The 12,553-nt window shown below is 36.3% G+C and overlaps 1 protein-coding gene across 1 annotated transcript; it reads left to right on the top strand.

Annotated features, from left to right (window-relative positions):
• Nucleotides 1-1,676: 1,676 nt before the first annotated feature.
• LOC311084802 (uncharacterized protein) lies at nt 1,677-12,212 on the top strand. The gene is made up of 4 exons (XM_084117098.1): nt 1,677-1,991; nt 2,514-2,843; nt 3,014-3,141; nt 11,817-12,212. Exons 1-4 carry the CDS (start codon nt 1,697-1,699, stop codon nt 11,928-11,930), a joined length of 867 nt encoding a protein of 288 aa, XP_083973224.1. The 5' UTR covers nt 1,677-1,696; the 3' UTR covers nt 11,931-12,212.
• The last annotated feature ends 341 nt before the right edge of the window (nt 12,213-12,553 follow it).

Below are 12,553 nucleotides of genomic sequence, written 5' to 3' on the forward strand. Positions count from 1 at the left end.
TCAGAGCTACAGGTCCAACTGCACACTTATCCATCATGCATCTTTGATAACGTACACATGTTGACAGCTAAACAAAACACTAAATAATACACCAGAAAAAAAGCAGTAAATTTGTGGTTTGTATGTTAGTCCTCTGTGTCGTCTTTTGGTAAGACATTGAAACCCTGATCTCTAGAGGCGTGCTATAGCAGCCTAGCAGCTGATGCTGGGTGTGGTCTTCAGCGTCCTGGTTAGCATTGCCCTCCTCCCATGCCGGAGACCTGGGTTCGAATCCCACCCGGAGCATGTCAAATAGGACCGGTTACATTTGGTGCTGTGACCCGGATGGGAGTGAGGTTTAGGGGGGTGAGTGTAACGGATGTAGGCTAATAAAAGCGTGTAAACCTCATTCCCCTGATGAGAGGCGACTGCGGTCCTTGTTATGCAACTTTTTTGAGAAGTCATATTTCTATAGCCCAGACATCATGATTAGAGCTGCTCATTGCAGTGTGTGTAGTTACAACATCTACCAGCAGAGCAGATGCTAATGTGATAAAAAATTATTAAAGAGGATTGCACTCTGAGCTCTGTCTGAAAGGCCATTAGGTCAGACTCAAGTTCTCAATTACACTGAATAAATAACTTTGTTTGACAGGCAGTATTAACTAATGATAGTAAATGTAAAGTTACAGAACTCTGTCTGTGAAAGCTTAATGTTTAAATTCATCCAGAAGAATGTAATTATCTTTCTTGCGGCTTCAAAACTTGCATCATGTGTTTGATGGTTATCTGAAATTCTCAATGTTATGTCTTATTTTATATGCTCTCTATGTATTTTTTTCCCCAAATCTAACATAAATTTAATCAAACATTACATGATACGCAGTCTACAGATAAACTTTGTTTACCCTTGTATTCATTTATTAATCAATGACAGATGAACATACTACAATATTTTAGTCGCAGCACTTTAAATACTCGTCCATACTCATGTGCATAGCTATCTTGATGGGGACATTGTATATTTTTTAAATACAGTTAGTTAAAATAACCTAACCCTTAAACTTATGACATATTTAGTTTAAGTGATTATTGCAGACTTTGTTTTTTTTTTATTAAAATACTATAATGTAGTGTTCAAAACTCTTTACTAGACAGTAGTCTAATTTAATAGTACTAATTCAATAAAATGATACGATGTTTTACAAACAGAACACGACTAAAAGCCTGCCTGCGTGATAGAAATCGCCACACCCCCTCTTCCTCGTCATCGCGCGCTCCTCAGGGAAGTTCGAAATGCTCCCTTTTACTTTAAACAACTCCGTCTCCATTAAAGCAGAAGAACAGAACATTTGTATGGATCGGAATTTGCTGTATTTTTTTTCCGTGTTGAAAATGGAAAAGTGTTGAAAATGAAACTTTTCATTCATTTGTTCTCAATGATCTTGTTTTTTCTCGACCGTGGTAAGACTTTGATTTGTTACAATCTCTCTTCCTGGTCAACGATAAAATAGATTTATCAATATTCAATAGTCAATAGTCAATATTCGTAATGAGATATGAAAATAGGCTACTGTATGATTGAACAAATGTAGCTATGTAGGCATATAGGGAAAGGGGGCATTGTTGAAATCACAACACTTTTATATGTTTTTGTTTAACTGTTTCTTCTCCAGGTGTTTTCGGTGTTGGATCAGATAGAGTGTCAGTGTCAGTGATGGAGGGAGATTCAGTCACTCTATACACTGGTGTTCAAACAAACCAACAAGAAGATATTAAATGGTATTTTAATGACATTCTTGTCGCTCAAATCAGTGGAGATCAGAGTAAGATCTGTACAGATGTTCAATGTAATAAAGATACTGAGAGATTCAGAGACAGACTGAAGCTGGATCATCAGACTGGATCTCTGACCATCATGAACACCAGAAACACAGACTCTGGAGAATATAAACTACTGATCATCAGCAGCAGCAGAAACAGTGAAAAGATCTTCAATGTTACTGTTCATGGTGAGTCATTTAATGTTTATTATTTTAGTTTATATATAAACTAAACTGTAGTATATGTGTGCTTAAATCACATTGTTAATATGTTTATTTATATTTACTGATATTAAGAGTTATTTTCTTTACCTGTATGTTAATTCACATATAGTCTACAGATAATCTCTTTACAAACTTGCTAATTAATGGCAGTTCATAGAATTATCTCAGTTTACTGTTTACATAATAAAACAGTTTGTCTTGTTTTAAAATTAAATAATTTGCATTTTCAAGCTATTAGTTTTAAGAGTATTTTTTTTTAAGGAAGCTGCAGTTGAGTTCAGGTGACAGTGTCTCTGATCTGCTGATTATTATCTGTTTAAATGAGAATAAATATATGTGAAATGTGTTTATAAGCACAAACCAGGCATAAATGGTTTTTAGATCAATAGCTAAGAAGGGGCATGTGCAATCGTATTCATGTGCAGTTCTTGTAGTTTATTTGTTTCCCCAAAAAGATCCTCCAGCAGCTGTTGGTTTGTGTTTCAGGAGTTTCTGCTGCTGAACGAGATGAAGTGAACAAACAGGAGGGAGAATCTGTCACTTTTGATCCTGGTGTAATAAGAAAACCAAATGATGTGATGACGTGGTATTTTAAAGATACTCTCATCGCTGAAATCACTGGAGATCCCAATAAAACCTGTACAGATGTTCAGTGTGAAGATGGTGATGGGAGATTCAGAGACAGACTGAAGCTGGATCATCAGACTGGATCTCTGACCATCACAAACATCACAAACACAGACTCGGGACTCTATAAACTACAGATTAACAGCGGCAGCATCAGTAGTGTGAAGAGATTCAGTGTTTCTGTCACTGGTGAGAGTATAATTCAGCAATTCAATGCATTTCCATTGAGGAATTGAAAAAAAAAATCAGTTTATCAGTTAAATCAATATCATAAAACTGAACATTAATGTGAAAATATGTATCAGTAAAAGATATTAAGTACTGGATGGATTATTACCGTTTCTATTTATCTGTTCCAGATTCAGGTCTGTCTTCAGGAGCTGTAGCAGGAATAGTTGTTGGTGTTCTGCTGGTGTTTGCTGCTGCTGTAACTGCTGCTGTGATTTACTATCATCACCGCAGGACCCATGCCCCAGTACCACAGAGTGTAAGTATTACATACAGCTGATTTAACAAGATAGATGAGATTTACTGTGCAAAAATCCTTTAAAAGAACAGTGATATGAATTAATGTTTGTATTATTAAATAATTACATTTCTTATAGGATTGTAACAGTTGTTTTCTGTTTTGTTGGTTTATTGCAAATTCATTATATGTTTAACATTGATTACTCTCCCTGTGTGTTTAAGCCCTCGGATCTTTCAGTTCGTCAATGTTTTACTCTAGCCCCTTTCACACAGAGATTCCAGAAAAAAAACCCACTGAAAATGTGTCCTGGATTTGTCCTGGTATCGTTTGATTTTGGTTCATTCACACTGCCAGTGATTATCTGGAATCTGTGCATGCGTTCACACACATCCCTTAAAGGGATAGTTCGCCCAAAAATGATATTTAACCCATGATTTACTCACCCTCAAGCCGTTCGAGATGCATATGTCAATTTTTCAGACGAACACATTTTCAGTTATTTTAGAAAATGTCTTAGATCTTTCAATGGTTATAATGTGAAGTTATGGGGTCGCGTGACGCGACGCGCGTTCACTGAGATGGATGCTGGCGTATGACGTAGGATGTAGCATATGAAGCGTTGTGACGTAGAACGAACGTAGAGTTGAGTTTTGTTTTGCTCTGCTCTCTGGCTACGCTGTCACGTTCGTTCTACGTCACAACGCTTCCTACGCTACGGCCACGCCAGCATCCATCTCCGTGAACGCGCGTCGACCGCTACCGGAAGCCAGTTATTTTCGTTTATAAAGTTTTAAATATGTATATTTTTATGACAAAACCGCACGGATTACCCTCAGAAGGCCTTCGTTTATCTGGAGCCGGATGGATTACTTTTGTGAAGGATGCATGCACATTTTGGGACTTGAAGAAGCTGTACCCCATAACTTCACATTATAACCACTGAAAGATCTAAGACATTTTCTAAAATAACTGAAAATGTGTTCGTCTGAAAAAAGATTGACATATGCATCTCGAATAGCTTGAGGGTGAGTAAATCATGGGTTAAATATCATTTTTGGGCGAACTATCCCTTTAAAGACACGGTGTAACTTTTACCAATGCATTCAGTATGAAGACAGATACATTGAGGGAGTGTAACCAAACAATTTTAAAAACCCGGTCAAAGAGTCGCACAATAACTACATCATTTGGACGACAATGTGTCATCACTTCGACACACACACATTACGGCATCGGACCTGTCTTTTGTTCACATGGGGCACGTCCCAGGGCTGATCTCAGCAATGTTACTAAGTCCCTATCCTGGGACTTGTTTGTGTTCATACAGAAGGCACTAGCAATTCTATGGCAATTTTCTGTGATGAACGCTCTGTGTGAAAGGGGCTTTGGCTTGTTGAATAAGTCTTTAATTACACGGTTCCTTGATAATAGCAATAAAATACTTATTCTAGTAATTCTCCTGCATCGTGTGATTTGTGCAACTAAGGGTGTAACACATGTAGACTGTTAATAGTTATCTTTTTTATCCTTGATTTTATCCTATATTTTAACAGTATTAACACTACAGAAACAGATGTTCACAGGTGAGGCAGTGTCAAAACTATCAAAAACAATAGAAACTCCCTAATAAACTAAATAACAATTACTAGAAAAACAATGCTACGTCTTTCAGAGAGCAAGTGTCTTATTATAAAACTTATCATATATTTCAGATGCGATATTGAAATCATAATTCTTCCCTTTTTTATTACTGTACTAGTACAGATGATCAGTGCAGTTTAAGACATAATGTTAAATATTTAGTACAAGAAAACCTCTGCACAAACAACAGGAGAAAAAAAATCCAATCCTCTATCAATCCTCCTCATTACTTTTAACCTTTTGTGAATCTGTGCTTTCTTGCAGGAGTAGGCTGATAAACAATTTGTGACAGAGGACCCTAAGGCTCAAACTCAGGCAATAAAAACATAAAACAATGTAACATAATACAATACAATACAATACAATAAAACAATGTAACATAATTTATCAATTTGATACTTTCATTGAAAGAGACACTGAAGAGAATTAGGAAATGATGGAGAGAAGATCAGCTGAAACTCTCCTCACTCACTGAGTAATTGTGTCGGGATTTCAGTGGTCGGCGCCAATACCAGTCAAATTTCACCTATTACTTACCAATTTAAATACGTCATCAAAAACTGATTTCTTATCATTTGTTTTTTAGTGATTTTAATGATAAATTAACACATTTAGCCTTAAACAGTATATGAGCAATAAAGTAAGAAACAGAGCAATAGTTTCCAGCAGTAGATCAGCGAGTGCTTGATGTTTCTCAGTAGAGGTTTATTAAAGCTGTTACAGTGATCCAGACAGAAACAGTCAGTGATTAAATATCTGTATCTTAACATTTGCACTATAATGCTGATCTAGTTTGACACATCGGTTATTTTGTCCTGTCTGTTTACATCCTCTGATAGAATTTACTGGGGTTTTTTTTACAATTACCTCAAGACAGACAATCATGACCACGATTTTCCTCCTCAACACAAGGACAGTCTGCACTACTGATACTGAAGCTGTTTTTACTGGTGTTGTTGCTGTAACTGGAAAAGTCTGGTATCAATATTTTGCTGGTGTTTAGTTTGAACTTTAACACTAACCCTTAGTTATCCTCCTTCATCATAAAACACTGGTTGACAAACTGTGAATAGCATGGATTTTTATATTTCCAGCAGCTACACTGGAACCAAATCGGCCTTAATAAGCTTGGAGATTCATTGATTTATTTTAAAGTTGGTGAAACACTTTGCTGAGTATTTTTTTTTTATATGCAATGCCTGTAATTGGACGCATACATAACACAGGCTGTGTTAAACATTGTTACTCTGACGTTAAACCTGAGAAATACTTGATGGAGGAGTGTTACAGCCATAATGACACACAAATGTGTTTATACTTGATAAAACAATGCAATTCAATTATAGTAAGTCTTCATAAAGTTAGTAGATATATTTTTATCTTCATCATTGAAGTGAAATGTGCAAAAACGTCTTCTTACCTGAAGTTGAAAACAAATATCTGTGACTTTTTATGCTGATTCATTTTTTTCATTTGATCTGTTGGCATGTTTGTAGATGAAGACCTGTCATGTTATTTGTCATATTCATCTTGTGTCTTTTTCAGTTTTATTAATGAAGTGTATGTTGTTTTAAACTCATGGCATTATTGTATTTTGCTGCTGTGTTTGAGTGGGAGAATATTATCACTGTTTGATTAAAATGATTGCCTTCACTTTAATACTCTGCCCAGTCTAGCCTTCAGCTTTAGCTTCAGCTCCAGGTTTTCTTGGTTCTTTGACAGCATTCTTGTTCTCTTGTTCCTATTTTTGCACTTGTCTTTCAGCTGGTGGTAATCAGTATGTATAAAGACTCAAAAGAGGTGTCTCGTGATGTTTATGACATGATAAATATTTTAAGAAAAGTCATTCCCAAAGCTAATATATGCTAATATATACTTTTAACCAAACATCAACAAGAACTGGACATGAATGTTGTAGTTTTACAAACACTAAAGTTTTTTAATAAGCTGTTAGTAAGACAACTGTTGTTTGCACTCTGGACAGAATATTTCCTGGATACAAGAAACAAGGAAATGAACTTGAAAAATCTTTGAATGTTCATTATACATATTAGTAACATGATTCATTCATGAAGGCTGGAATCTGTTTGTCTCTAAAATATTTTGGTGTGTGTTGCCAGAAATAACTAAGCTAATATTGAATCATAGAGTTATAAGTTATTTTAACACTCATGCACTAAACTTTTACCAACAGTTATTAGTGATTGTTACTACATAAAACTGGATCAGACAACACTCAGAGAATAAATGAAAAACATCTAACACTGTTTAAAGAAGATTCCACAGTAAATTATGATTGTATAGTAGGAACAATCACTGTAGTATCTGGGGGAAATGCTTAGCATTGTCATCTGCTTTATGGTTTTTCACAATTAATGCATAGTTTTCTTTAACAAGCTATGAACACAATGAACTCTAAAAGTGATGCTTGAAACACATACTACTGACAGCTCACAACACTTCCAGTAATACCACATACTCATGCAGAACCTGTTCGCCCAACAGATCAAACCACATTTTTGGTACAGATGCAAATGCACTGTCTGAATTAGTTTTGAGGCTTTAAGAGTCAAAATGCTAAACTGATCCATACAATACCAATAATTGGCAAAAGTTTGTATTTAGCCCATTCTTTAGCCTCGACTGAAGTTATCGCAGGAGTTTCCTAGTGAAATGATCACTGAGCTGGATCTGCTACTTTTTAAGATTTAAGTTTATTCATTCCTCTCATGCTGACAGGCACATAATCAACATGATCCTCCTCTTCAACTTTCTTTAAAAAAGGGAGAGAAAAAAAAGGCACATAAAAAGAAAAATGTCAAATTCTTCCTGACTGATTGAGAGACAGAGTATTTGATAAAATCTTCCTTGATGACATTAGATTGGGTTCTCAGTGGTTTCACTTCTGGTCCCAAATTTTCCAAGTAATTTCCAAGCAAGAAAAAAAAAACGAGTTTATTCAACAATATTCCATATCAGTCTGACGCAGGTAATGAATCGACTGCACTACCGATACCAGGTATTGTTGCTGGTACCATTGCCGACATTGATTGAGACGGGTATATTTATTATCATTTTAAGAATGACATCTTGCTGTTATCACATATTGGGCCCTATCTTGAACCCAGCGTATCTGTACGTTGATTGGTCATGTGATTATTTTAGATGGGATTGAGTTTGAATATTTGTATATGCTTGATGAAGGTCGTGAGACCGAAACGTTGCTAATAAATATTTTTTGATACGTTTTTGTAAGTAGCCTACTGATAGTGTGCGGGAGTTCCTTTTTTTTTTTTTTTTGACCTATATAATTGGTATTTACTTCTCACGCACCTATCACCTGAAGGTGTGGCATTTGCTAATACACTGATTGGTATGTTGAAAGCTAAAGTGATTATAACTTTCATTATCTAAGTGTTCAGGTGAAATGTTTTCCTATTAGAAATACTTTTACCTTTAAAGAATAAAGATAATTTATTTTCGTTCTTCGTTTAGGGGTAAATGAAGTTCAAAATACGTGAGCAGTGATACTGTAATCGTACATGAACATCTGACACTGCGTTAGATTAATATGTAAATATGTGTTGCATGCTTTCCTCTCAATAACAAAATAAACACACAACAAAATTGAGAAAACAGCAAGCATTTTAATCAAGCATAAGAAAACCATCTCATCATCATAGAAACATGGATATGTTTGCACAAGCTCTGCAATTATGCACTCCAGGAGAGTGTCGTCACGTTTATTTATATATAGCACTTTGCTTAAAATAAGCAGCTTTACTGTATTAAACATGAAAAACAGTGCCATCAGTACAATTTTTGGTAGCCTACAATCAGTACAATCAGTCTTTTTTAATGAGGAATTACTAAAAGAAAAACAGGACAGTAGTCCTTAAGGTGCAAATGTTTAATAATTTTCCATTTCAGTAGGCCTACATACTAAAAAGGAATACTGAAATCCTGGAAAAAATAGGCAGGTTCAACAAGAATTTTCTTTTCCTTTCAAAGTTTGCACAGGAATGTAGGATTTTCCCAATCCTCGCCGACCTTGTCGTAAAACTCGTTTAAATCATACGACGCCTCCTTGCTGCTTTGTCGCCTATGCTGCTTTTTGTTTTGATTAGCCTACGCATGTGGCGGTGCGACACTGGATCGTGTTGCCAGATTGGGTGTTTTTCCGCTACATATTACGGGTTTTCGGCTGTTCACAGACACCAGAATGAACGAGTTCACAGTAACGTTCATCAGGCAGTATTACGGTACGTTCAGTTCACGTTCGCCCAAAATATGAACGAGTTTATGAACTATCGTTCAATGAACGCGTTCAGGCACAACAGTGCCTATATGCAACTCATTCAATTTAATTTAAAAAGAAGTGGCAAATGTAAGAGCACAGTGAAGGCTGGGTTCAATATTTAATCAAGTTAGTAAATTTTGTTAAGCTAAAAAACATTTATTTGAGTTTCTGAATGCTGCCTACTATTTGTGAACCACTGTGAAAAAAACTCAGATGTGATCAAACAATGTCATAGAAAGATCAAAAGCAAAACAGAGAGATTCTGTGAGAAACCAAAGGTTGTGAGTCAGGGCCCGTATGAGCTCTAACATCAGATCCAGTAGATCCAGTATTTGATCATCAATTTTAAGGGACATTTTCGTACACATCCTCTTTCTTTGATTTCTGCAAGCAAACAAAAACACAATCAGGAACTGCTGATGCAAAGTGAACATTAATTGCAGACCAACCTTGAAAAGAAGACCTTATTAAAGTGTCTGTAAAATAATTTCTTTGCTAATAGCAAGCATATAGTGCAAGGGTGCAAAACCCAATTCCTGGTGGGCCACAGCCTTGCAGAGTTTAGTTCCAGCCCTGCTCCAACACACAGATAGGCTGTGTCCAATCAGGCCCGGCTCCACAGGGGGCAAGAGTTGGCATGGCCCACCCAATCAGGAGGAGTTTGGCCCACCCTGGCCCCACGCCAAACAAGGACTGATTGTAAAATTGGTGTGATGTTCAATTCAGCTCCAGATTTTGAGTGAGATTGGGTTTTCGCTGCTTGATATCAAAATTCCACTTGTTATTTAGGAAAGCAATATTAGAACGTGTCTTCATAAACGTTCAAATGATTTTAAACCATTCACGCACAAGAAGACTCGAAAAAAACTCAATTGGGTAACCACACCATGTTTTCTGTGCGCAGACAAGTTCAATTCAATTCAATTCACAATTATTTGTAGAGCGCTTTTCACAATACATATTGTTTCAAAGCAGCTTTACAGGAAATGCATGAGTCCACATTTAGATTGATCTGGCAACATCAGAGGTGACTGTCCAAGTTATATATCTCAGAAATGTATATCTCAGGTGGGTAATGCAGGGAAGAAGTCTGGGCTGGGCTTGGTCTCAATTCAGAGGCTGCATCCTTTGAAGGACACGAAGGTCAGACTGAGTGTTATAAAATGAGACGCTCTAGTCTACGGAGGATTGTTTTTGTTGTTGTCGCCTAGCAACTGTAACATCTTCTGTTGATGAGCAAGGGGGTAATCCAGCACCCGGAAAGCGTACCTTCCCTGGGGGCCGCCATTGGTTAGCAAGCCATCACCACTGACCTTCCATTGACTCCCGTTTATTTTGGCGTCACTTTGACAGCGAATAACTTTACTCCTGCTCCTAGCTCATGGACAGCTCCTACTCACGCTCTCTGTCTCTGCAAGATTCGGAGGGAATGATTCAGATTTCTTTTGGCACAGCTACTAGGAGACTTAAAACTGTCAGACAGGTTGTTCTAATTGACTTCACTTTTCGCTCAACTTTCCGTTGAGGTCGCTGTGTCCATTTCTAATACTGTCTATGTTGATGAGTGGCAGTAACATTTGTAGAGTTTTTTTTTTTTTTTTTTTTTTTTTTTGCACAGGTGTGTTTAATTACGCTGTGGCCCTACAGAAACTGAGTTTTGCACTCCTGATATAAAGTCAGCTTGTATTTTCTAGCAGACGTTCTATACCTGACGCTGTAACTGCATCAGGCGGATAAATGTTTGCAGCAACAATCTGTTTTTTCTTTTTTTTGTTTTGTTCCAACCTTATAGATAATATGCTGGGGTTTTTTTTAATGTGCATCTCATCTGTTGTGAAAATTTTGTTAAGAGTTGTAAAATGTATACGCTACCGCTTGTGAAAATCTTTATTTTTCAAACACTGAGTGCTTTAGCATTTTAATGAGAAATATCATTGAAGTGTCAGAGTATACTCTTAGATAACAAATAGATAACTTAATGAAAATCACACACGATCTCATACGTTTCGAATTTAACCAATATAATGTCACATTCACACGCTGATCTAATCTGATTAGAATAAGAGTGTGAACGTTAGGCACAATGGCACATAATGAAATGAGACATTTAGGTCTATTTAAATAACAAAAACCTAGTGTTTGAGTCTTGTTGTGAAATATAGCTCAACACTTCAACATCACATCGATTATCTTCAAATTGTACTAATTCGAAACTTTATAAGCAGGTTTTTTTAAAACATTTTTGTTAAGTGCACTTTCAGATGATGAAATCGATGACACAACATCAACTAGTCAGAAAGTTTGTTATGGACATTGTGTTTTCAGAAATGATTTACTAATAATTATAATATTGTATTATTATTGGGTAAAAATACAGTACTTTTGTGACTGCTTATACATTTTTATTTGTGTTAATGACTGTATAGGCCTGCAAAATGGAAATATTGTATGTTAGTGTTTACTTTGAGTTGCAAACAATTCGGTACACATGAGCCTCCCTTCAATCAGCAAGTTTCAATCAGACTGACTGCAACACAGTCATAAATTATCTTACCATTTTTCGTGTTGTTGGATCACACACTGCTGAATCAGTTCTGTCTTCCTCCTGGGTCTGGACTGTATAAATATCACAGATGTGTTAAAACTACAATGTTTTCAATCTTATATCAAAATTTGTGCTTTGAAAAAGATAAATATTTTGACGTGCATTAATTTCTTGCTCTTCTAACATGTTTTTCTACCTTTCTTGCAGATGCAGAAGATCACAATGGCAGTTACAATCATCAGAGATCCAGCAGAGATCAACACTATTAGAGACACTGAGACTGGAGGAACTGAAGGAGAGGAAAAGAGAGACAGTCATTAGTGTGAGTGAATGTGTCAGTACAACAGAAGACAGAGCTGAGCTCGGCAAATAACATCACCACAAAAGTAGGCCTACCTGCACATGTGTGACAGAGTGTGTTGATGTCCAGATGAGTGGTCTGGTTGCTGATGGGATTGTTCAGCACACAGCTGTAGGTGTTTTTATCCTGATATTCCACCTCCAGAGGTAGAGAGAGACTGATGCTGAGATCACACACACTGATGCTGGACAATACACTGATTCCTGCGTACCAGGAGAGAGTCGCATCACACACATTCAACACTGATGAACACACCAATGAACATGATGAAGATGATGAATATTCTCTACTGATGACTGGAACAGGCAGACGAGCTGGAAAATGTAAGAGAATAAAGAGCATCTAAACAACAATCTTATTGTTGGTGTAGTGTGTTGAAGGTTGTGTTTCTGTCATTAAAACTATAAAATGTTTTAAACAATTTGATATGTAAAACAATTAAATGAAAGCCCCGATTGTCAATCTGCAGTATTTTTGACATAATGTTAATAAAAAAAAAAAATTAAAAAAAAGATATATATATTCATCACTACTTTTCTTAAAAAAAGAAAGCAGGGTTTGGAACGACATGAGGATGAGTAAT

The sequence above is a fragment of the Abramis brama genome (genome assembly GCF_963993115.1).
Source record: "Abramis brama genome assembly, chromosome: 6".
Taxonomy (NCBI): Eukaryota; Metazoa; Chordata; class Actinopteri; order Cypriniformes; family Leuciscidae; genus Abramis; species Abramis brama.